At 43.9% G+C, this 24,590-nt stretch overlaps 1 protein-coding gene across 3 annotated transcripts in view; it reads left to right on the forward strand.

The window, feature by feature from the left end:
• dnajc27 (DnaJ (Hsp40) homolog, subfamily C, member 27) overlaps positions 1-24,590 on the forward strand; it is a 77,360-nt gene that overhangs the window by 28,303 nt on the left and 24,467 nt on the right. For all 3 annotated transcript variants that reach the window (XM_059985418.1, XM_059985419.1, XM_059985417.1), the window contains exons 2-4: positions 4,944-5,026; positions 6,196-6,265; positions 21,854-22,018. In XM_059985418.1, coding sequence (XP_059841401.1) covers positions 4,944-5,026; positions 6,196-6,265; positions 21,854-22,018 — 318 coding nt within the window. The remainder of the gene's footprint in view (positions 1-4,943; positions 5,027-6,195; positions 6,266-21,853; positions 22,019-24,590) is intronic.

A 24,590-nucleotide genomic window follows, 5' to 3' on the forward strand; every position in this document is an offset into this window, starting at 1 on the left:
GTCTGCTTAACTCTCCCTACTTCCCCGGGCCATGACACAATTGGCTTTGACTAGGTGAACCACATAGTCCCTCGTCTAAATTTGGTATTTGAGCCACACAATTCCTCAAATGCAGCTCAAAACACCAGGTGAATGGACAATGATCTCAGAAAGCTCTCCCCAGCCTTCTCCATAACCATCGTATGGATAATCATCAGAATTCAGACCCCAGATCTCTGGTGAACTGAATGGTGCCAACGGTTAATGCGTCAGATACTGGTTGTAAAACGAACGGTAGAGCAACATGACATGTGACCCGTTGAGTAAGGTTTTAGCATAAATTCCCTCTATCTGTAGCGATATATTGGAGCATGCCCCATTAAGCCTTCTGGAATAGAGTCTTTTGGTTTCGGAGGTTCCTTGATATATTGCTGGGATCCCCAGAGACACAAGACCATTCCCTCACTGGGTCTCCTCTAAGTTTTCTGTCATTTCTCTCTGCTTAGGTATCTGGAGGCTCACTCTCCGAGGGGCTTCCTGTCGCTCACACTTCTGCCTGAAGTACTCTTCTTCACCATATATATAACAGACAATACCAGCCGCCCCTTCTCCTCGTGAAATCCCGGCCACCTGCTGCCCTCTGCATAGTCTGTCCCCTTAGGGGGTCCGCCTCTCTATCTGTCCCATCATATGGGGGGGGGGGGGGGGGGAAGGCACACCCACTGATAACAACCGGGACGTCTCAGTGCTCAACTCTGCCACAATCTCCTTTACTACTCCCCGGGTTGGGCTAGCTGTGGTCACTTAACCACAAGGGGCTACTACTGAGGACTGTACCCTGCTGATGGAGCTCGATCACACCTCCGATGCGTTCTCCTCCTCCCATACTTCTCTGATCAGCTCAACAAATGTGGGGGGGGCACATCTTATGAGACAGTTGGAGACCCCGAACGATCAGGTCATTGGACTGGGCTATTTGCTATTTGGTCCATTCTTTGCTGATCCACCTCAGCCACCTAAGTGACCCTTCTGTGTCGCAAGGGATTTAGCTGCGTCCAGCTGAAAACTGTAGGCAGTAAGTTTCTCCCCCTTCTCCTGACACGTTTTGAAATCCTGTCATGATCTCCATTGTGCTTGCTGTCATGCCAAATTCATTTTCCAGTGCTCCCATGTAATTGGAAGAATTGGCTGGGGATACCGGGACTTCACACATCTCACAATGTCAGCAGCCCGCCCCCTCAAACTCTCAACCAATCTCTGTCACCTTATGTCATCAGAGCACTGCCACTCATCTAACAACTGAGAGGTCTGCTCCACCCAAGCCTCATACTCCTCTTTCTCTTTAGGGCTGGGCATTATTCCAGAGGATAATTCAAAGGATATTCTTAGCTTCCGATGACTAGGAGCCTCTGCCTGTGCACTGGGCTATTTATTTGCCATAGAGGTAAGGGCCGATGCCAAGTCAGAACTCTCACTCCTCACTGGCAGGACGGGAACTAATTAGACATTCCAAATGTGACTGTTCATTCCCCTCACTCCTCAGAAACGAGAGCACCCTGTCTTTGAAGCCCCCAGCTACGGGAGACTCGACTTGCGATTCGGCCCAGGCAGTTCCACTGCTGTTACATCAGCGCTAGTCTGCAGTAAAATGTGGTCTATGTTCACCATTTTATCAAAGTTCTGCCCTGCAATCATAACTTTGCCGACAACTTTAACAGTCGAATTAACAATTCATCCGGAGTACAAATATCTACCCCACTCAACACGCACACGTTAGTTACTGGTAACCCCGTGGATGCACACCACTGCTCCACCTCGGCAGCATCTATACTAGCACAGACTGAAGCACACAACCCACTGGTTCAATGTGCAGGGCAATCACACAGCATCTACCAAAATCAATCCCGGAATGATACCCTCACAATTGTAACCCTCAGGTTCGGCTGGTGATGTTAGTCTAGGGAAGGCTGTCTCTAGCCTCGCCAAATGTGAAAAATCTCGTTTTGTGTGGATGCTGCGTGATGTGTTACCCTGTTACAGATCAGTACCATGAAATATCAGACAGTACACCATATGCAATTAAATGATTTAGCTTTATAATTCTTAATTTGACTATAGGGTTAGTAAAGAAAAACAAGAAAAAAAGGGACCATTCGAATGAAACAGTCTAATGTGCACGTTGGAGATCACAGTTTCCCATCTATCAGTCCACCATCGATATCCTCCGAGCATCATCGCCTCCTGGACCCTCACTTCAAGCCCACTCCGTCCCGTGTCTATGAGCTCTCCTTTTTCGCATCTTCTCTCTTCATCTCTCGCCAACAAAAGCTCGCGAATACCTCCTCCGGGCACTCGAGAAAGAAAAACACTCCCCTCATTGGACGATCCACATTCCAAAGCCCCCATTATAACTCAAACACTGCTGCTACAGAGAAATCATTACATCAGCAGTGAAACCTTTCCCAGGGTGTTACACCTGTGATCCACATCCCAGCTACTGTTGGGAGGCTGATATATCACTGCCATCAACGTCCTTTTACCCTTGCAGTTTCTTCACTCAACCCACAAGGATACAACATCTTCCAAACCTATGTCACATCTTTCTACTGATTTAATGTCATTCTTTACCAGTAGAACCACAGCATTCCCTCTGCCTAGCTTCCTATCCCTCTGATATAATGTGTAACCTTGGACATTCAGCTCCCAACTATAACCATCCTTCAGCCAAGATTCAGTGATGGCCCCTACATCATACCTGGCAATCTGTAATATTGTAACAAGATCATCCTAATTTTTTATACTACGTACATTTAGATACAACACCTTGAGTACCGTATTTGCTGTTCTTTCTGACTCTGCATCCCTAATGATTTGATACTCAGCCTGTTGACTGCAACTAAGTCCCATCACCTGCCTGCCCTTCCTGACAGTCTGACTCCATGGTATCTTTACTTTGTTACCATCCATCCTAACCTGAATCCCTTCTCTCTAGTTAACACCCCCTGCCAAGTTAGTTTAAACCCTCTCCAACAGCTCTAACAAATCTGCCCGTGAGAATATTGGCCTGCTTGGGTTCAGATGCAACCTATCACTTTTGAACAGGTCATACCTTCCTCAGAAGAGATCCCAATGATCCAAGAACCTGAAGCCCTGCCCCCTGCACCAGCTTCTCAGCCACTCATTTATCTGCCAAATCATCCTGTTTCTACCCCGACTGGTGCATGGCACAGGCAGCAATCCAGAAATTACTACGCGGGAGGTCCTGCTTCTCAGCTTTTGACCTAGCTCTCTACATTCTCTTTTCAGGACCTCATTGCTTTTCTTTCCTATGTCATTGGTACCAATATGTAACAAGGCATCTGGCTGCTCTGTGGATGCGATCTGAGACATCCCTGACCCTGGCACCTGGAAGGCAACATACCATCAGGGTGTCCTGTTTACGTCCACAGAACCTCCTGTCTGTTCCCCTCACTATCAAGTCCCCTATCACTACCGCTCCCTTCTTCTCTCTCTTTCCCTTCTGCCCCATAGACCCATTCTCAGTGCCTGTAACCCGGTCACCATGGCATTCTCCCGGGAGGTCATCCCCCACAAAAGTATCCAAAGTGGTATACTTGTTTTTGAGGGGAATGGCCACAGGGGTGCTCTGCTCTAACTGTCTATTCCCATTTCTCCCAATAGTCACCCAGCTACTCATCACCTGCAACTTCGGGGTGACTGTAGCTTTGATCAATTGTATCCTCACTCTCCCATACAACCATCCGGTTGCTGCTCCAGATCCCTAACATGGTCTTCGAGGAGCTGCAGCCGGATGCACTTCATGCAGCTGTAGTTCCCTGGGAGGCTCTGGGGCTCCCAGTTCTCCAACATCTGGCATAAAGAGCACACCACAGCCATTGAAATGGTACAGGAAGAGAGGGTAAAAACCCAAAAAAGAAATCTTAACAGACGCTTTACACAGAGCCGATGCCTCTTTTGAGCCAAAGCCTATCATTTCTACTCTGGCCACTGACAATGGCTACTCTGCTTATTCCTTCTATACTTTTATTTAGTTTGTAGAGCTCTGTTGATGCTGCTAATAGGCTACGTTTGCTGTGGATTAAAACTAGGATGATGTTTAAATTGTTGCACTTCTGCATCTGAAATAATTATGCTGCAGTAACGTGATTAACAGTAGAATTTCCTGGTCTTTCCAGGCCAGGCGGAGGCAGATTTAAGCCTTCAGTCTGGCTTTGCTGGAGAGGTTGATGATTGGTGAATAGACATTGATTTATATTGTAAAGTTAAAGATTAAGTGTGTCTCGGATAATACCCCAGTGTATTTGTAAATTTTTGTGCATCCATTTTTTTTCATTTGTCTGCATCTAAATAATTTTCTTCACGACTTTTGGGCAGCTTTTGCATTTTCCCACCTGGCACTAAATAAAATCCCTTGCACTAATGTGCTGTTGTGGTTTACCATCTGTTTTCTTCCCTCATTGGGCACACTTACCCACACCTGATAGTAGAGGTGACAACCTAATTGTGTTCCTCTGTCTTATGGACTCAGAGAGCAATGATGGGCTGTTCCTGCTCTCCATATCACTCTAGCATACTGAGTGAAATCAGCTAATGGAATTCAGTTACGGTAACATAGCAGTTAGCACATGGTTTTACAGTGCTAGATTGGGGTTCAATTGTGCTACTGTCTATAAGGTGTTTGTACCATCTCCCGTGACCACGTTCCTTTCCTTTGGGGTAAAGACCCCTGGGTTGGGGTTAGTGAGTTGTGGTTCCAGGAGCATTGAGATGCTGGCAGGCTGCCCGGCACTGTCCTCACTCATTTACATTGATTCAAAATGATACACTTCACTGTACCTTTTGATGTACATGTGACAAATAAAGTTAATCTTTTCTTTTAATTTGAGTCTGGGCTCTCCAGACTCTTGTGTTTTCAGGTGTTAACTGTAATTCTATCTTTCCAGAGCTGTATCATCAAGCGATACTGTGAAAAACGATTTGTCTCAAAATACATGGCGACTATTGGAATTGATTATGGAGTTACAAAGTGAGTATTGTGAACTGTTATTTCCCCCAGCTTCAGTAATTTGGGTTGGGAAGGTGTCAGAGAAAGGTCAGTAACATCATGATGGATACCACCCACCCTGCCCGTGGACTGTTTGCCCCACTCCCATCAGGAAGAAGACTAGTAGCATCCACACCAGGGTCATCAGACTCAAAAACAGTTACTTCCCCAAGCAGTAAGGCTAATCAACACCTCCACCCACTAACCGACCCCTCCACACCCCCCAACCACCACCATTTCATTATTTCCAGGTAGTCACCTTGTATACAGATAGCCCTGTGCATAATGTCACTTTGTGCACATATCAATCTTATGTGTATTTTATGCATATAGTAAGCTTTCTTATGTATTTTATGTGGTTTTGTGGTTTTTTTTATTATTCTGTTCTTTATCTTATTGGATTTTTTATGCTGCATTTGATCTGGGGTAACAATTGCTTCATTCTTCTTTAAACATGTATGCTGGAAATAACATTATACAACTTTCCCCCAGCATTTTGTCGGTTTATTCCTCTCCATAGATACTGTCTAACCTGCTGAGTTCCTCTCACATTTTGTATGAGGACTGCTGAGACAATCATTGGGGTCCCTCTTCTGCCAATCAGAGATGTTTATCAGGAGTGGTGGGTATTTAGGGCCTTTGGAATTGTCAGTGATCCCTTCCATCTGTCCAATAATCTCTTTGACACCCTATGCAGGAGATAACTTAGCATTAGGACAAGGACTGCTCGGGTGAGAAACAGCTTCTACCCCCAGGCCATACGACTACTCAACTCCCTGCCACCATCCAGGTCTCATCACATAAGTGCCAATGCTGTTATACTGTTTACTTGTGTCATAAATGCACCTTATTAATTATTTATTTGGGGTAATATTACTTTACATGTTATGTTTGAGTTAAATGCACTGTGATCATCTTGGTCCAGAGGAACATGGTTTCATTTCAGGATATATATGTATATGGTTGAATGGCAATAAATTTGAACTTGAAATGTACAGTTGATATTAGTAAAGTACAGACTGCAGTCTGAAGAGACTTTGAACATTTAGTGTGTTGGATATGGTGTTCTTTGTGCATACTAGATCAATGCTTCAGGTGCTTTTTGCAGAATAATAACGCTGAACTGCTTACTGTTGTTTTTGTCCACTTAGGGTTCAGGTGAGGGATCGGGAGATTAAAGTTAACATCTTTGACATGGCGGGTCATCCATTTTTCTATGAGGTAGGTGTGAGAGAAGGAGCTGGAAAGCAACTGCCTTTTAAAAAAACTTAATTTTCTCCAGGTGATGAGGTCCAATTGAAATAGAATATAACACACTGTAAGACTTACAGGACAAAGGAATGGAGAAAAAGCTAGTAGCAGAAAGCTGAAAAGCCACAAGATATAGGAGCAGAATTAGGCCATTTAGACAATAGGTGCAGAAGTAGACCATTCGGCCTTTCGAGCCTGCACCGCTGTTCTAAGATCATGGCTGATCATCTTCTATCAAGGCAGTTTCTGCCTTGTCCCCATATCCCTTGATTCCCCTATCCATAAGATACCTATCTAGCTCCTTCTTGAAAGCATCCAGAGAATTGGCCTCCACTGCCTTCTGAGGTAGTGCATTCTGCACCCCCACAACTCTCTGGGAGAAGAAGTTTTTCCTCAACTCTGTCCTAAATGACCTACCCCTTATTCTCAAACCATGCCCTCTGGTACTGGACTCTCCTAGCATCTGGAACAAATTTCCTGCCTCTATCTTGTCCAATCCCTTAATAATCTTATATGTTGCAATCAGATCCTCTCTCAATCTCCTTAATTCCAGTGTGTACAAGCCCAGTCTCTCTAACCCCTCTGCGTAAGACAGTCTGGACACCCCAGGAATTAACCTTGTGAATCTACGCTGCACTTCCTCTACAGCCAGGATGTCCTTCCTTAACCCTGGAGACCAAGACTGTACACAATACTCCAGGTGTGGTTTCGCCAGGGCCCTGTACAAGTGCAAAAGGATTTCCTTGCTCTTGTACTCAATTCCCTTTGTAATAAAGGCCAACATTCCACTAGCCTTCTTCACTGCCTGCTGCACTTGCTCATTCACCTTCAGTTACTGATGAACAAGGACTCCTAGATCTCTTTGTATTTCTCCCTTACCTAACTCTACACCGTTCAGATAATAATATGCCTTCCTGTTCTTACTCCCAAAGTGGATAACCTCACACTTATTCACATTAAACGTCATCTGCCAAGTATCTGCCCACTCACCCAGCCTATCCAAGTCACCCTGAATTCTCCTAACATCCTCATCACATGTCACACGGCCACCTAGCTTAGGATCATCAGCAAACTTGCTGATGTTATTCTCAATGCCATCATCTAAATCGTTGATGCAAATCGTAAACAGCTGTGGTCCCAATACCGAGCCCTGTGGCACCCCACTAGTCACCACCTGCCATTCCGAGAAACACCCATTCACCGTTACCCTTTGCTTTCTATCTGCCAACCAGTTTTCTATCCATGTCAATATCTTCCCCCCAATGCCATGAGCTCTGATTTTACCCACCAATCTCCTATGTGGGACCTTATCAAATGCCTTCTGAAAATCGAGGTACACTACATCCACTGGATCTCCCTTGTTTAACTTCCTGGTTACATCCTCGAAAAACTCCAATAGATTAGTCAAGCATGATTTGCCTTTGGTAAATCGATGCTGGCTCGGCCCAATCCTATCATTGCTATCTAGATATGCCACTATTTCATCTTTAATAATGGACTGTAGCATCTTCCCCACTACTGATGTTAGGCTGACAGGATGATAGTTCTCTGTTTTCTCCCTCCCTCCTTTCTTAAAAAGTGGGATAACTTTAGCCATTCTCCAATTCTCAGGAACTGATCCTGAATCTAAGGAACATTGGAAAATGATTACCAATGCATCCGCAATTTCCAGAGCCACCTCCTTTAGTACCCTAGGATGCAGACCATCTGGACCTGGGGATTTGTTAGCCTTCAGTCCCATCAGTCTACTCATCACCGTTTCCTTCCTAATGTCAATCTGTTTCATTTCCTCTGTTACCCTATGTCCTTGGCCCATCCATACATCTGGGAGATTGCTTGTGTCTTCCCTGGAGAAGACAGATCTAAAGTACTTATTAAATTCTTCAGCCATTTCTCTGTTTCCCATAACAATTTCACCCAATTCATTCTTCAAGGGCCCAACATTGTTCTTAGCTATCTTCTTTTTCTTCACATACCTAAAAAAACTTTTGCTATCCTCCTTTATATTCCTGGCTAGCTTGCATTCATACCTCATTTTTTCTCCCCATATTGCCTTTTTAGTTAAGTTCTGTTGTTCCTTAAAAAATTCCCAATCATCTGTCTTCCCACTCACCTTAGCTCTGTCATACTTTTTTTTAATGCTATGCAATCTCTGACTTCCTTTGTCAACCACTGTGGCCCCTTTCCCCCCTTTGAATCCTTCCTTCTCCGGGGGATGAACTGATTGTGCACCTTGTGCATTATTCCCAAGAATACCTGCCATTGCTGTTCCATTGTCTTTTCTGCTAGGATATCCATCCATTTAACTTTGGCCAGCTCCTCCCTCATGGCTCCATAGTCTCCTTTGTTCAACTGCAACACTGACACCTCCGATCTGTCCTTATCCTTCTCAAATTGCAGATAAAAACATCGTATTATGGTCACTACCTAATGGCTCCTTTACTTCAAGATTGCTTATCAAATCCTGTTCATTACACAACACTAAATACAGAATAGCCTTAGTCCATCGAGTATGCTCTACCAGTTCATCATGTCTGATCCAGCCCCAGTCTTCTGCTTTCTCCCTGTATCATTTCATGCCCTGACCACTCAAGATTCAAAACATAAGAATTAGGAGCAGGAGTAGGCCATCTGGCTAGTCAAGCCTGCTCTGGCATTCAATAACATCATGGCTGCTCTGGCTGTGGACTCGTCTCCACCTACCTCCCTTTTCCCGATAACCCTTAATTCCCATACTGTGCAAAATCTATCCAATCTTGTCTTAAGTGCAGGTTACTTTGAGGAAGTAGAGAGGCAACGTAAAGACAGATTAGGAGAATGGGCAAAGAAATGGCAGATGCTTGGAAGTGTATGGTCATGTACTTTGGTAGAAGAAATGAAAGGGGTAATACTTTCTAAATGGAGAGAAAATACAAAGAACTGAGGCACAAAGGGACTTGGGAATACTTGTGCAGAATTTCCTAAAGGATAATTTGCCAGTTGAGACTGTCGTAAGGAAGGCAAATGCAATGTTAGCATTCATTTGAAGAGGACTAGAATATAATGTTGAGACTTCATAAAGTACTGATGAGGCCTCATTTGAGGTATTTTGAGCAGTTTTGGGGCCCTTAGCAAGGATGTGCTGAAACTGGAGAGGGTTCAAAAGAGGTTCACGAAAATGATTTCAGAATTGAACGGCTTCTCACATGAAGAGTGTTTGATAGCTCTGGGCCTGTATTCACTAGAAATCATAAGAATGAGGGGTGACCTAATTTAAACCTATTGAATGGTGAAAGGCCTTGATAGAATGGATGTGGAGACGATGCTTCTTACAGTGGAAGAGTTTGAGACCAGAGAAAACAACCTCAGAATACAGGAGCGTCATTTTAGAATGGAGATGAGGAGGAATTTCTTTAGCCAGAGAGTGGTGAATCTGTGAAATTCTTTGCTGCAATCGGCTGTGGAGACTAAGTCTGTCTGTATATTTAAGGCAGAGGTTGAAAAGTGTGGTTAAAGATAAAGCAAAAAATAGAGAGAAAACTACGAGTGGAGTGAAGAAATGTCAAGTGCAAAAGAGTAAAAACACTATGAGTGTAAGACCATAAGATATAGGAGCAGAAGTAGGCCATTCGGCCCATCTAGACTGCTCCGCCATTGAATCATAGGCTGATCCAATTCTTCCAGTCATCCCCACTCCCATGCCTTCTCCCCTTTGATGTCCTGGCTAATCAGGAACCTATCTATCTCTGCTTTAAATGCACCCAATGACTTGGCCTCCACAGCAACTCGTGGCAACAAATTCCACAGATTTACCACCCACTGACTATAAAGTAATTTCTCTACATCTCTGTTCTAAATGGGCGTCCTTCAATCCTGAAATCATGCCCTCTTGTCCTAGACTACTCTACCATGGAAAATAACTTTGCCATATCTGATCTGTTCAGGCCTTTTAACATTCGGAATGTTTCTATGAGATTCCCCCCTCATTCTCCTGAACTCCAGGGAATACAGTCCAATAGCTGCCAGATGTTCCTCATATGGTAAACCTTTCATTCCTGGAATCATTCTCGTGAATCTTCTCTGAACCCTCTCCAATGTAAGTATATTCCTTTCTAAAATAAGGACCCCAAAACTGCACGTAATACTCCAAGTGTGGTCTCACGAGTGCCTTATAGAGCCTCAAAATCAGAGCTATGGGGAGAAAGAAAGAAAGAAAGAAAGATTGTATTCCATACCTCAAGAAATGAATGCCAACATTGTATTCGCCTTCTTCACCACCAACTCAACCTGGAGTTTAACCTTCAGGTTATCTTGCACAAGGACTCCTAAGTCTCTTTGCATCTCTGCATTTTGATTTATCACCCCATCTAAATAATCTGCCCGTTTATTTCTTCCACCAAAGTGCATGACCATACATTTTCCAAAATTGTTTTTCATTTGCTACTTCTTTGCCCATTCCCCCAAACTATGCAGGCAGTGTTTCTTCAACATTACCTGTTCCTCCACCTATCTTTGTATCATTGGCAAATTTAGCCACAAATCATTAATACCATAATTCAAATCATTGACATACATCATAAAAAGTAGTGGTCCCAACAGTGACCCCTGTGGAACTCCACTGGTAACTGGCAGCCAGCCAGAATTCGATCTCTTTATTCCCACTCTCTATTTTCTGCCAATCAGCCAATGCTCCACCCATACTAGTAACTTCCCTGTAATTCCATGAGATCGTATCATGCTAAGCAGCCTCATGTGCGGCACCCTGTCAAAGGCTTTCTGAAAATCCAAGTAGATCACATCTACTACATTTCCTTTCTCTACCCTACTTGTAATTTCCCCAAAAAATCACAGTAGGTTTGTCAGGTAGGATTTTCCTTTCAGGAAACCATGCTGGCTTTGGCCTATCTTGTCATGTGCCTCCAGGTGCCCCGTAGTCTCATCCCTAACAGTCGATTCCATCAACTTTCCAACCACTGATGTCAGGCTAACAGGTCTATAGTTTCCTTTCTGCTGCCTCCCACCCTTCTTAAATAGCGGAGTAACATTTATAATTATCCAGTCATCCGGTACAATGCCAGAATCTATCGATTCTTGAAATTTCATTGTTAATGCCACCACAATATCTCCAGCTACTTGCTTCAGAACCCAAGAGTGCATTCATAGAAACACTGAAAACCTACAGCATAATACAGGCACTTTGGCCCACAAAGCTGTGCTGAATATATCCTTATTTTAGAACGACCTAGGCTTACCCATAGCCCTCTATTTTTCTAAGCTCTGTGTATCCAACCAGGAGTCTCTTAAACGACCTTATTGTTTCCGCCTCCACCGCCAGTGGTGGCAGCCCATTCCACACACCCACGACTCTCTGTGTAACAAAACTTACCCCTGACATCTCCTCTGTACCTACTTCCAAGCACCTTAAAACTATGCCCTCTTGTGCTAACCATTTCAGCCCCGGGAAAAACGCTCTGACTACCCACATGATCAATGCCTCTCATTATCTTGTACACCTCTATCAGGTCACCTCTCATCCTCCGTCGTTCCAAGGAGAAAAGGCTAAGTTCACTCAACCTATTCTCATAAGGCATGCTCCCCAATCCAGGCAGCATCCTTGAAAATCTCCTCTGCACCCTTTCTATGGTTTCCACGTTCTTTCTGTAGTGAGACGACCAGAACTGAGCACAGTACTCCAAGTGGGGTCTGACCAGAGTCCTGCAACATTACCTCTCGGCTCTTAAACTCAGTCCCACGACTGATGAAGACCAATACACTGTATTAACTTTTAACCACTCTGTGGTTATTGACTCTTAACCACGAGACAACCTGCACAGCAGCTTTGAGTGTCTTATGGACATGGACCCCAAGATCTCTGTGATTCTCCACCCTGCCAGGAGTCTTGCCATTAATGCTATATTCTGCCATCATATCTGAACTACCAAAATGAACCACCTCACACTTATCAGGGTTGAACTCCATCTTCCACTTCTCAGCCCAGTTTTGCATCCTATTAATATCCCGCTGTAAGCTCTGACAGCCCTCCACACTATCCACAAAATCCCCAACCTTGTGTCGTCAGCAAATATACTAATCCATCCCTCTACTTTCTCATTCAGGTCATTTATAAAAAATCACAAAGAGTAGGAGTTCCAGAAGAGATCCCTGAGGCACACCACTGGTCACCGGCCTCCATGGAGAATATGACTTGTCTACAACCTTCTGTGGGCAAGCCAGTTGTGGATCCACAAAGCAAAGTCCCCTTGGATCCCATGCCTCCTTACTTTCTCAATGAGGCTTGCATGGAGTACCTTATCAAATGCCATGCTAAAGTCCATATACACTACAGCTACGCTCTACCTTCATCAATGTGTTTAGTCACGTCCTCAAAAAATTCAAACAGGCTCATAAGGCACAACCTGCTTTTGACAAAGCCATGCTGACTACTCCTGATCATATTATGCCTCTTCAAATGTTCTTAAATCCTACCTCTCAGGATCTTCTCCATCAACTTACCAACCACTGAAGCAAGACTCACTAGTCTATAATTTCCAGGGCTATCTTTACTTCTTTTCTTGAATAAAGGAACAACATCCGCAACCATCCAATCCTCTGGAACTTCTGCCATCCTCACTGATGTTGCAAACATCATCGCCAGTGACTCAGCAATCTCCTCCCTCGCTTCCCACAGTAGCCTGGGGTACATACTGTCTAGTTCCAGTGACTTATCCAACTTGATGCTTTCCAAAAGCTCCAGGACATTCTCTTTCTTAATATCTACATGCTCAAGCTTTTCATTCTGGTGCAAGTCATCCCTACAATCACCAAGATCCTTTTCCATAGTGAATACTGAAGGAAAGTATCCATTGTGTAATACTGCCATTTCCTATGGTTCCATACACACTTTTGCACTGTCACACTTGATTGGTCCTATTCTCTCATGTCTTATCCTCTTGCACTTCACATACTTGTAGAATGCCTTGGGGTTTTCCTTAATCCTACTCACCAAGGCCTTCTCATGGCCCCTTCTGACTCTCCTAATTTCATTCTTAAGCTCCTTCCTGCTCGCCTTATAATCTTCTAGTTCTCTATCATTACCTGTTTTTTTGAACCTTTCATAAGATCTTCTTTTCTTCTTGACAAGATTTACAACAGCCTTTGTACACCACTGTTCCTGTTCCCTACCGACCTTTCCCTGTCTCATTGGAATGTACCTATTCAGAACTCCATGCAAATATTCCCTGAACATTTGCCACATTTCTTCTGTATGTTTCCCTGAGAACATCTGTTTCCAACTTATGCTTCCAAGTTCCTGCCTAATAGTCTCATGTTTCTCCTTACTCCAATTAAATGTTTCCCTAACTTGTCTGTTCCTATCCCTTTCCAATGCAATGAAATAGAATTGTGATCACTATCTCCAAAATGCTGTCCCACTGAGAGACCTGACACCTGACCAGGTTAATTTCCCAATACCAGATCAAGTACAGCCTTCTCCTCTTGTAGGCTTATCTATATATTTTGGCCATAAACCTTCCTGAACACACCTCACAAACTCCAGCCCATCTAAACCCCTCACTCTAGGGAAATGCCATTCAATATTTGGGAAATTAAAATCTCCCACCACAACAACCCTGTTATTATTACTCCTTTCCAGAATCTGTCTCCCTATCTGCTTCTCAATATCCCTGTTACTATTGGGTGGCCTTTAGAAAACTCCTAGTAGAGTTATTGACCCCTTCCTATTCCTAACTTCCACCCACAGAGACTCCGTAGACAATCTCTCCATAACTTTCTCCTTTTCTGCAGCCATGACACTATCTCTGATCAACAGTGCCACACCCCCACCTCTTTTGCCTCCCCCCCCCCCCCCCCCCCGTCCTTTCTGAAACATCTAAAGCCTGGGACTCGAAGTAGCCATTCCTGCCTCTGCACCATCAAAGTCTCTGGAATGGCTGTAACATCATAGCTCCAAGTGCTGATCCATGCTCTAATCTCATCCGCTTTATTCATAATTTTCCTTGCATTAGACAGACAGACAGACATACTTTATTGATCCAGAGGGAAATTGGGTTTCGTTACAGTCGCACCAACCAAGAATAGTGAAGAAATATAGCAATATTAAACCATAAATAATTAAATAAATCAAGTGGAAATAAATCTAGGACCAGCCTATTGGCTCAGGGTGTCTGACACTCCGAGGGAGGAGTTGTAAAGTTTGATTGCCACAGGTAGGAATGACTTCCTATGACGCTCAGTGCTACATCTCGGTGGAATGAGTCTCTGGCTGAATGTACTCCTGTACCTAACCAGTACATTATAGAGTGGATGGGAGTCATTGTCCAAGATGGCATGCAACTTGGACAGCATCCTCTTTTCAGACACCACCGTCAGAGCGTCCAGTTCCACCCCCACAACATCACTGGCCTTCCGAATGAGTTTGTTGATTCTGTTGGTGTCTGTTACCCTCAGCCTGCTGCCCCAGCACACAACAGCAAACATGATAGCACTGGCCACCACAGCCTTGTAGAACATCCTCAGCATCGTCTGGCGGATGTTAAAGGACCTCAGTCTCCTCAGGAAATAGAGACGGCTCTGACCCTTCTTGTAGACAGCCTCAGTGTTCTTTGACCAGTCCAGTTTATTGTCCATTTGTATCCCCAGGTATTTGTAATCCTCCACCATGTCCACACTGACCCCTTGGATGGAAACAATAGACGCATCTCAAACCATCCGTCTGAGTGCGTCCCTTCTCCATCACCTGCCCATCTTCCCTTTCACACTGTCTCCAAGCTTTCTCAATTTGTGTGTCAACCACCCCTTCCTCTGTCTCTTCAGTTTGGTTCCCACCCCCAGCAATTTTAGTTTAAATTCTCTCCATTAGCCTTTGCAAACCTCCCTGCCAGGATATTGGTTCCCCTCAGATTCAAGTGTAACCCGTCCTTTTTGTACAGGTTACACCTGCCCCGGAAGAGGTCCCAATGATCCAGAAAACTGAATCCCTGCACCCTACTCCAATCCCTCAGCCACACACTTATCCTCCATCTCATTCTATTCCTATACTCACTGTCGCGTGACACAGGCAGTCTTTCCGAGATTACTACCTTCGAGGTCCTACTTCTCAACTTCCTTCCTAACTCCCTGTAGTCTGTTTTCAGGACCTACTCCCTTTTGCTATCTATGTCGTTGGTACCAATATGTACCACGGCATCTGGCTGTTCACCTTCCCACTTCAGGATATCGTGGACACAATCAGAAACATCCTAGACCCTGGCACCTGGAGGCAAACTACCATCTGTGTTTCTTTCCTGCATCCCCAGAATCGCCTATCTTACCCCCGAACTATAGAGTCCCCTATTACTGCTGCCATCCTCTTCCTTTTCCTACACTTCTGAGCTGCAGGGCCAGACTCTGTGCCAGATGTGTGACCACTGTTGCTTCCCGCAGTCAGGTTGTTACCCCCCCCCCCCCCAACAGTACTCAAACGGGTGTACTTATTGTTAAGGGGATAGCCACTGGGGTACTCTCTAGCATCTGCTTCTTGCCCTTCCCTCTCCTAACTTAACTGTCTCCCGAGGCCCCGGTGTGTCTACCTGCTTATAGCTCCTGTCTATCACCTCCTCACTTTCCCTGACCAGACGAAGGTCATCGAGCTGCATCTCCAGTTCCTTAACGCGGTCCCTAAGGAGCTGTAGCTCGACACACCTGGCACAGATTTGGCCGTCAGGTCCAGGAGATGTATCCACCCTCAGACCACTAAGCTTCCTAAGCACTTTCTCAGTCGTAATTTTCACTGTACATGCTTCACTTCCCTGGCACTCTTGAATGTCCAGTATACTGCAGATGTCTTCCACTGTGAAGACTGATGCAAAATACGCATTCAGTTCCTCTACCATCTGTGTGCCTCTCATTAGAATATCTCCAGCATCATTTTCTATTTGTCCTAGATCTCTCTTTTACCCTTTATATACTTTAAAAAGCTTTTAGTATCTTCTTTGATAGTAGTCGCCAGCTTCCTTTCATAATTCATCTTTTCCTTCTTAATTTCCTTCTGCAAGTTTTCAAAAGCTTCCTAATCCTTTATCTTCCCACTAGCTTTGGCGTCCTTGTATGCCCTCTCTTTTGCTTTTACTTTGGCTCTAACTTCACTCGTCAGCCATGGTTGTGTCCTTCTTCAATTCAAAAATTTCTTCTTATTTGGAATATATTTGTCTGCAAGATTTTTCCTTTGGGAAACCATGCTGAATACAGCCTCCAAGTATCAATGTGCCTCCAAGTATCCAGAGACCTCATCCTTGATAATGGACTCCAAACTCTTCCCAGTCACTGAGGTCAGACTAACTGGCCTGTAGTTTCCTTCCTCCTGCCTCTCTCCCTTCTTGAAGAGTGGAATGACATCTGCCATTTTCCAGTTTTCTGGAACTATTCCAGAATCCACTGTTTCTTGAAAGATCATTACTAATACCTCCACAATCTCTCCAGCAACCTCTTTCAGAATCCTGAAGTGTATACCATCTGGTCTAGGTGACTTATCTACCTTCAGACCTTTCAGTTTCCCAAGAACCTTCTTCTAGTAATGGTGACTTCAGACACTCCATGACCTCAAGGCCTGGAACTTCCACAATGAAGACTAGTGCACCATTTCCTTGTCACCCATTCCTACTTCTCCAGCATCGTTTTCCAGTGGTCCACTCTTGCCTCTCTTTTACACTTCATGTATCTGAAGAAACTTTGGTATACTCTTTAATATTACTGGCCAGCTTACTTTTGTATTCCATCTTTATCTTAATTACTTTTATAGCTGCATTCTGTTGGTTTTTAAAAGCTTCCCGATCCTCGACTTTGCACTAATTTTTGCTCTACAATATCCCCCCTCTTTGCCTTTTCTGTTGGCTTAGACTTTTATTGTTAGCCATGATTGTGTTATCTTTCCTTTAGAATGCTTTGTATACCTTGTATATCCTGTATACCCCAGACTCTAGATGGAACACTGAGTCATGTCATCAGCAGATATCCTCTGAAGACTCAGCAATAGTTGGGTGTGTAAAAGGAGGACTGGAAAATGAATATAGGGCCCCAATGGAGGACTTTGTCAAATGGTGCAAGCTGAATCTTCTGCAGCTCAAGATCAGTAAGACAAAGGTGATAGACTTAAGGACTACCAAGGCTGCACTGCCGCCTGTTACTATTTGTGGTGAGGATCTGCAAGTATCTGAAGATGCACCTTGATTACGGACTTGAGTGGAGCACCAACACAGAGGCTATATACAAAAAGGGCCAGAGTCACCTCTACTTCCGGAAGGGACTGAGGTCGTTTGAAGAATGCAGGCCTCTTCTTCACATGTTCTACCAGTCTGTTGTTGCCAGTACCTAATTCTTTGCTGTGATGTGCTGGGCAATCGCAAAGACATGGGTGATGCTAACAGGTTCAATAAACTGTTTAGAAAGGGTGGCTTACAGGAGTCAAACTAGACACACTGTAGGCTGTGGTAGAATGAAAACCCTGACAATCCTGGACAATGTTTCCCACCCTCTGCATGCCACCTTGGCTGAACAGAGGAGTACTTCCAGTAATAGACTAAGACAAATGGTCTGTCCAAAGAGAGTTATATGAGGTCATTCTTACACTCTGTCGTTAGGCTCTACAGTGAGTCAACTTATAACTGAGGAAGTGATGACACCCCCCTCCTGTTAGACTGTTCGAGGTAACTTTTTTAAATTCTTTCTTACTTCGCTTCTAATATTTGTCTATCTGTAATGCTACTGTGACACTGTAATTTCCTTTGGGATCAATACAGTATCTACCTATTTATTTCTTCCTCTTAGGATGTATATATATCCTGCGTCTTCTGAATTACTTCTAGAAATTGTAGCCATTGCTGTTCTGCCATCATCCCTGCCAATGTTCTTTTTCAATCAGTTCAGAGCATGCCTCTGTAATTCTCTTTACTCCACTATAATACTGATACATCTGACTTTAGTTTCTCCTTCTCAAATTTCATTGTGAATTCAATCATATTATAATCACTTGCCACTAAGGGTTCTTTTACCTCAAGGTCTCTAATCAATTCTGCTTCATTGCATGCCACCCAATCCAGAATAGCTGATCCCCTAGTGGGCACTCTAGAAATTCCCTCTGCTGCAATTTAGCACCAATCTGATTTTCCCAATCTACCTGTATATTGAAATCCTCAATGACTAGGGTAATTTTGCCCTTTTGGCATGCATTTTCTATTTCCCATTGTAATTTGTGACCACATCCTTACTGTATGCAACTCCCATCAGGGTCTTTTTACCATTGCAGTTCCTTAGTTCTATTCACAAAGATTCAACACCTTCTGACCCTATGTCGTCCCTTTCTGAATATTTGATTTCATTTTTTCCCAACACTAATGCCACCCCCTTTGCCTTGTTGCTTCTCCTTTTGATACAATCTCTCTCCTTGAACAGACTATCCCAGCTATAATCTTCTTTCAGCCATGATTCTGTGATACCTACTACATCATACCTGCCAACATGCAATTGTGCTGCAGGTTCACCTACTTTATTTCAGTCCTGTACTCACCCTTTTCGATTTTGTCTGACTTTTACATTGCAACTCATTGTGTTGACTGTAATTTTGCCCTATCACATTGTCTGTTTGTAAACCAGCAACCTCATCTTCAGCACCATCATCTGCCTTTCCTACGATTGCATTGAAATATACACAGCTCAGGACATTAGTCGCACCATGCTCAACCTTTTGGTTCCTAACTTCGTTGGAGGTCTTACTAATATCTGCCTTCACAACCTCTCTACTAACTGTTCTGGCACTCTGGCTCCTATCCCCCTGCAACTCTAATTTAAACCCCACCGTGCAGCATTAACAAATCTTCAAGGATATTAGTCCCACTCCAGTTCAATTGCAAACAGTCCCTTCTTCCCTGGAAGAGAGCCCAATGATCCAAAAATCTTATGCCCTCCCTCCTGCACCAACTCCTTAGCCACATGTTAATCTTCCTAGTTCTGGCCTCACTCGCACGTGGCACGGGTAGCAATCCTGAGATCACCCTGGAGGTTCTGCCCTTTAATTTAGCACCTAACTGTCTGAACTCCCTGTGCAGAACCTCATCACTCATCCTGCCATGTCATTGGTATCTACATGGATCATGACTTCTGGCTGTTCATCCTCCCACCTAAGAATGCTGAGTATTCGATCCGAGATATCCCAGACCCTTGCACCTGGGAGGCAACATACCGTAACTTCCGGTGTATAAGCCGAGAATTTGGCCCTAAATTTTGGTCCTAAAATTAGGAGGTCGGCTTATACAGAGGGTGCCAACTTTGAAAAAATGAATACACGGAAGACAGGTTGCATTTATTGGCTGTTTTTGAGTCAAATTTGTTCCACTGTCGATGCATGAATTTTTTGAATGATTTGTTTAAACTCACATCTAGTGGCTGGAGCGCGGAGATCAAACCACCGGGGATGACTGCAATGTCTGTATTTTCAGCTTTCAGTGCTGCTTTTGTCTCAACTGACAAGTGCACTTTGAACACGTCCCAGACAAGTAGCGACTTTTCCTTCCCGAAACCTTTGGGACGTCGATGCCACACCTCTTTAACCCACTTCAAGCAACCCACTTTGTCCATCCAGCAGCGTTCTTGAACGTAAACAATAACACCCCGCGGGAATTTTCTGAGCAATCTTTGTTTTTTGTCTCAACACAAGATCATGTCTATTCATAAATCAGATGCACCAACTGATGTGTAGCTTTGAAATTTTCGCTGACCTCATGGTGTTTTTCAGCCCATTTCAACACTTGAACTCGAATCATTTCGCTGGTAACAATACATCCGGACGATCGCTGATGATTCACCCACTCTAAAACATTTTCTTCCAGTTCTGGCCACTGGCATGTTTTCAAGCGGTTTGCACATTTCGTCTTTGGCATTTCCCTCAGCGTGTCCTCTGCATTTCTCCACTCTCTCACTTGTTTCTCATTTTCACTAAACTTCTTAGTAGCTGCAGAATTATTTGCTCTTTTAGCAAAATCAACAACCTTCAGCTTGAAGCCAGCATCATGTTTTAATCTGTTGTACATGGTGGTCGCAAACTCAATACTGAGTAGACGTACTGATCCCGCCACCCCTTGTTATGTTTTAATGAGATTAAGATGGGTGCTAAATGGTTTCACGGGGGTTACATTTCGGAGGATTCTTTATCATTGGAGACCTAATCCAAAATTTCCCTTCCTGATTTATTTAGTAAGAATGCGCTTATAATACTCCATGATGTGTAGGCCTGTTATCTTAGCAGGTACTGGTTCACAAAATTTCCCGGTTCTGGATCTGGCAAAGCTGAGTACCGGCATGTGAGATCTTGTGATCTTTTCTGGTTAAATCAAAAACCTCTACAAAAGGGGTCGGCTTATACAAAGGTCACATGAAAAAGGCACTTTTTTAACCTCGAAAATGGGGGGTCGGCTTATACTCCGGAATATACTGTACCATCTAGGAATCTCGCTCCTGCCTACAGAATTTCCTGTCCATTCCCCTGGCTAACAAATCCCCTGTCACCACATCGTGCCTCTTCTCTCCCTTCCCTTTTGAGTGACAGAGACAGATACAGTACCAAAAATCTGACACTGTGACTTTCCTCTGTTAGGTCAATTCCCCCCAATAATATCCAAAGTGATATACTAATGTTGTTGAGGGATACTGTGTCCTGGTTCCTTAATCTCTTTCCCCTTCCTGTCACCTAGTTTCCTGTGTCCTGTATATGTCCTAACTATCACCCTCTCAGCCTCCTGAATGATCCTGAGTTCGTCTAGTTCCAGCTCCAACTCCTTAACATGGATTATTAGGAGCTGCAGCTGGATGCACTTCTCGCAATTGTAGTCGTCAGGGTCACTATCAACTATCCTGCCTGGCATCTCTGCTCTCCGAGCTGTGCAGATATAAAGAAGGGATGGAAAAAACATGAGCTTTTCTTTCCTTTTCTTTCTCTGACTGAAGCCTTTCTTCTCTGAAGCCTCAAAGAGCTGAAGCCTTAAAATGACTACTTTGACTCTGTCCACTCAGACTACAGCCACTGAACTTGCCACTGCCTTCCTTTAATTTGCTCAAAAATGAAACTAAGATGCTAAGATTAAGATACTGAAGTAGCACTGATTTGTGTTTTGTTTTATACCCATACACAAAGAAAATTTCATTATGATTTGTACTTTATGAGAAAGCACTCATTTGAATACTGCAGTACCAAGTTAAACAATAAGGAAGCACCTTTAAAATAATGTACAACAAAAAAACTTCCAGAGCTTTCCAGAGTTATATTTTGTCTAACCACTGAAGGCATATTAAACTGCTATACGCATATTAGAACTACCTAAAATACAAACAGATAATTAGTTGTTAAACCGCAAATAAAATAACCATTAAACAGTTTAATCTAAGGATTAAACAATCAGATCCAACACTTGCAACTGTGGGTAGTCAAAGATAATTTCCCACATGTTTAGCTGTCAATTCTTTATTACTATTAGTGTTTACATTGTACCTTCCTCTGAGTTTCTTACATCGCTGTGAGCATTTTGTTTTCAATAGGTGCGCAATGAGTTTTACAAAGATACTCAGGGGGTTATCCTGGTTTACGATGTTGGACAGAAAGAATCCTACAATGCACTGGAGAGCTGGCTTGCTGAGATGAAGCAGGAGCTTGGACCTCATTCAAACCTGGAGAACATTGTTTTCGTTGTCTGTGCTAATAAGGTAATGACTTCTGATAGGCTTTGTAGCTCCAACTGGTCCATCTGTATTCTAATGTGGTATTTTACCTGTGTGGTGCATGCTCTATCTGTACTCAGACATGGTGCCTTAACTTGTGGCTCCAACTGGTCCATCCATACTCAGTCATGGTACTTTATCCTTGTGGTACATGGTCTGTGAGTACTTAGGCGTGGTGCCTTACCCTGTAGCTTTAGGTCTAAAACATAGAAACAAAGAAAACCTACAGCACAATACAGGCCCTTCGGCCCACAAAGCTGTGCCAAACATGTACTTACTTTGGAAATTACCTAAGGTTACCCATAGACCTCTATTTTTCTTAGCTCCAAGTACCTATCCAAGAGTCTCTTAAAAGACCATATTATATTTGCCTCCACCACCTTTGCCAGCAGCCCATTCCTCGCATTCACCTCTCTCTGAGTATGAGTCATTGGGAACTCTTCTGGGGAAGGCATGACCTATACACAAGTGATGGGTTAAGCCTGACCCTGATGAGGTCCAATGTCCTTGCGGGCAGGTTGGCTAGAATAGTTTGGCAGGTTTTAAACTAATTTGGTGGAGTGACAGTGTTGAAGGCGGCGCAGATGGCTTACAAACAGAGGCAATGTCCAGTCAGATTCCTAGCAAGAAGAGGTTGATGATAGGGCAAAAATTGTGGTCAACAGATTGAGTTGCAATGTAAAAGGGAGACCAAATCAAAAAAGGAGAAAACAGGACTGAAGGTGTTATATTTGAATGTGTGCAGCATATGAATAATGTGGATGACCTTATAGTATGGTTACAGATTGGCATATATGATGTTGTAGGCATCACTGAATCATGGCTGAAAGCAGATTATAGCTGGGAACTTAATGCTCAAGGATAAACAGAGTATGGAAAGGACAGGCAGGAAGGCAGAGGGGTGCCATTGCTCCAGAAACATAGAAAACCTACAGCACAATACAGGCCCTTCAGCCCACAATACAGTGCCAAACATCTACTTACTTTAGAAATTACCTCGGGTTACATATAGCCCTCTATTTCTCTGAGCTCCATGTACCTACCTAAGAGTCTCTTTTGTCATGTACCCCGTGACCAGGTTAAGAACCAGCAGAAATGGAAAACACTTTGGAGTCTGTTATTACTAGTAACTGATAGTGTTTATTAGTACACTAAGCAATACAGTACTATAAAATGCAAATAGATGAAACATGTTAGCAATGATATATACAAAAGTGTGGAAATAGGAACCAAAACCAGGCTCTTTCGAAGCTAGGGATAAATGGATACAGTCTTACGATATGATGAAGAAAGTTCAGTTCAGTTCAAGGTAGTTGTTTGAGTAACGTTGGAGAGAGAGAGAGAGAGAGAGAGGTGATCAGAGGTGATGCCATTGCCGTCGATCTTCCTGTTATCTTCCTGTTGTGGTCATTGACTATGACCATGCCAAGTACGACCGTTCTTCAGTGGCGTAACTATCACCCAGGCAAGTGAGGACACACAAACAGTTCCCCTCCGGTCACACCTTTTCACACTGTGAGCCACTGATCGATTCCCCGAATTGGACCTCCAAAACCCTTACCTTCACGTGGGTGCACAAAGCTCGTTCAGTGTCCCGTGGTGTGTCTGCCTGCGTCTTAGCAGACCTGCTTTTTATCTCCACGTGCTGGACACTGGCTGTCCATCAACCGGCTCCTCCCTGCCATCTTTGCAGGAATTTTAACAAGCAGGCAAAGTGTCCTTGGAGAAAAGGTAAACAAGCTACTAGAAGAAACCATAACATTAAATCTTGTCTCTCTCTCTCTCTTTCATTTGTGCTGGAAGCCTCCCCCTCTCTCTCAATAGCAGCACAGTTCATAGGGTCAACTCTGGACCCCGTTTCAAACTTGGTTTGCCCATCACACTTTAAACACCCTTTTGTATCTGCCTCCACCACTGTTGCTGACAACCCATTCCACGCACTCACCACATAAAAAAACTTGCCCCTGATATCTCCTCTGTACCTACTTCCGAGCACCTTAAAACTGTGCCCTCTTGTGTTAGCCATTTCAGCCCTGAGAAAAAGCTTCTGACTATCCATATGATCCATGCCATTCATCATCTAATACACCTCTATCAGGTCACCACTTATCCTCCGTTGCTCCAAGGAGAAAAGGCCAAGTTCACTCAACCTATTCTCATAAGGCATGTTTCCCAATCCGGGCAACATCCTTGTAAATCTCCTCTGCATCCTTTCTAATGTTTCCACATCCTTCCTGTAGTGAGGTGATCAGAACTGAGCACAGTATCCCAAGTGGGATCTGCCAGGAAGAAGCTATGAAGCTGTAACGTTATCTCTCAGCTCTTGAACTCAGTCCTGCAGTTGATAAAAGCCAATGCACCATATGCCTTCTTAACCATGCAGTCAACCTGCATAGCAACTTTGGACCTTGACCCCAAGATCCCTCTGATCCTCCACACTGCCAAGAATCTTACCATTAATGCTATATGTTGCCATCATATTTGACCTACCAAAATGAACTATCTCACTCTTATCTGAGTTAAGCTCCATCTGCCACTTCTCAGCCCAGTTTTGCAT

Source organism: Hypanus sabinus, chromosome 12, assembly GCF_030144855.1.
Source record: "Hypanus sabinus isolate sHypSab1 chromosome 12, sHypSab1.hap1, whole genome shotgun sequence".
NCBI classification, from domain to species: Eukaryota; Metazoa; Chordata; class Chondrichthyes; order Myliobatiformes; family Dasyatidae; genus Hypanus; species Hypanus sabinus.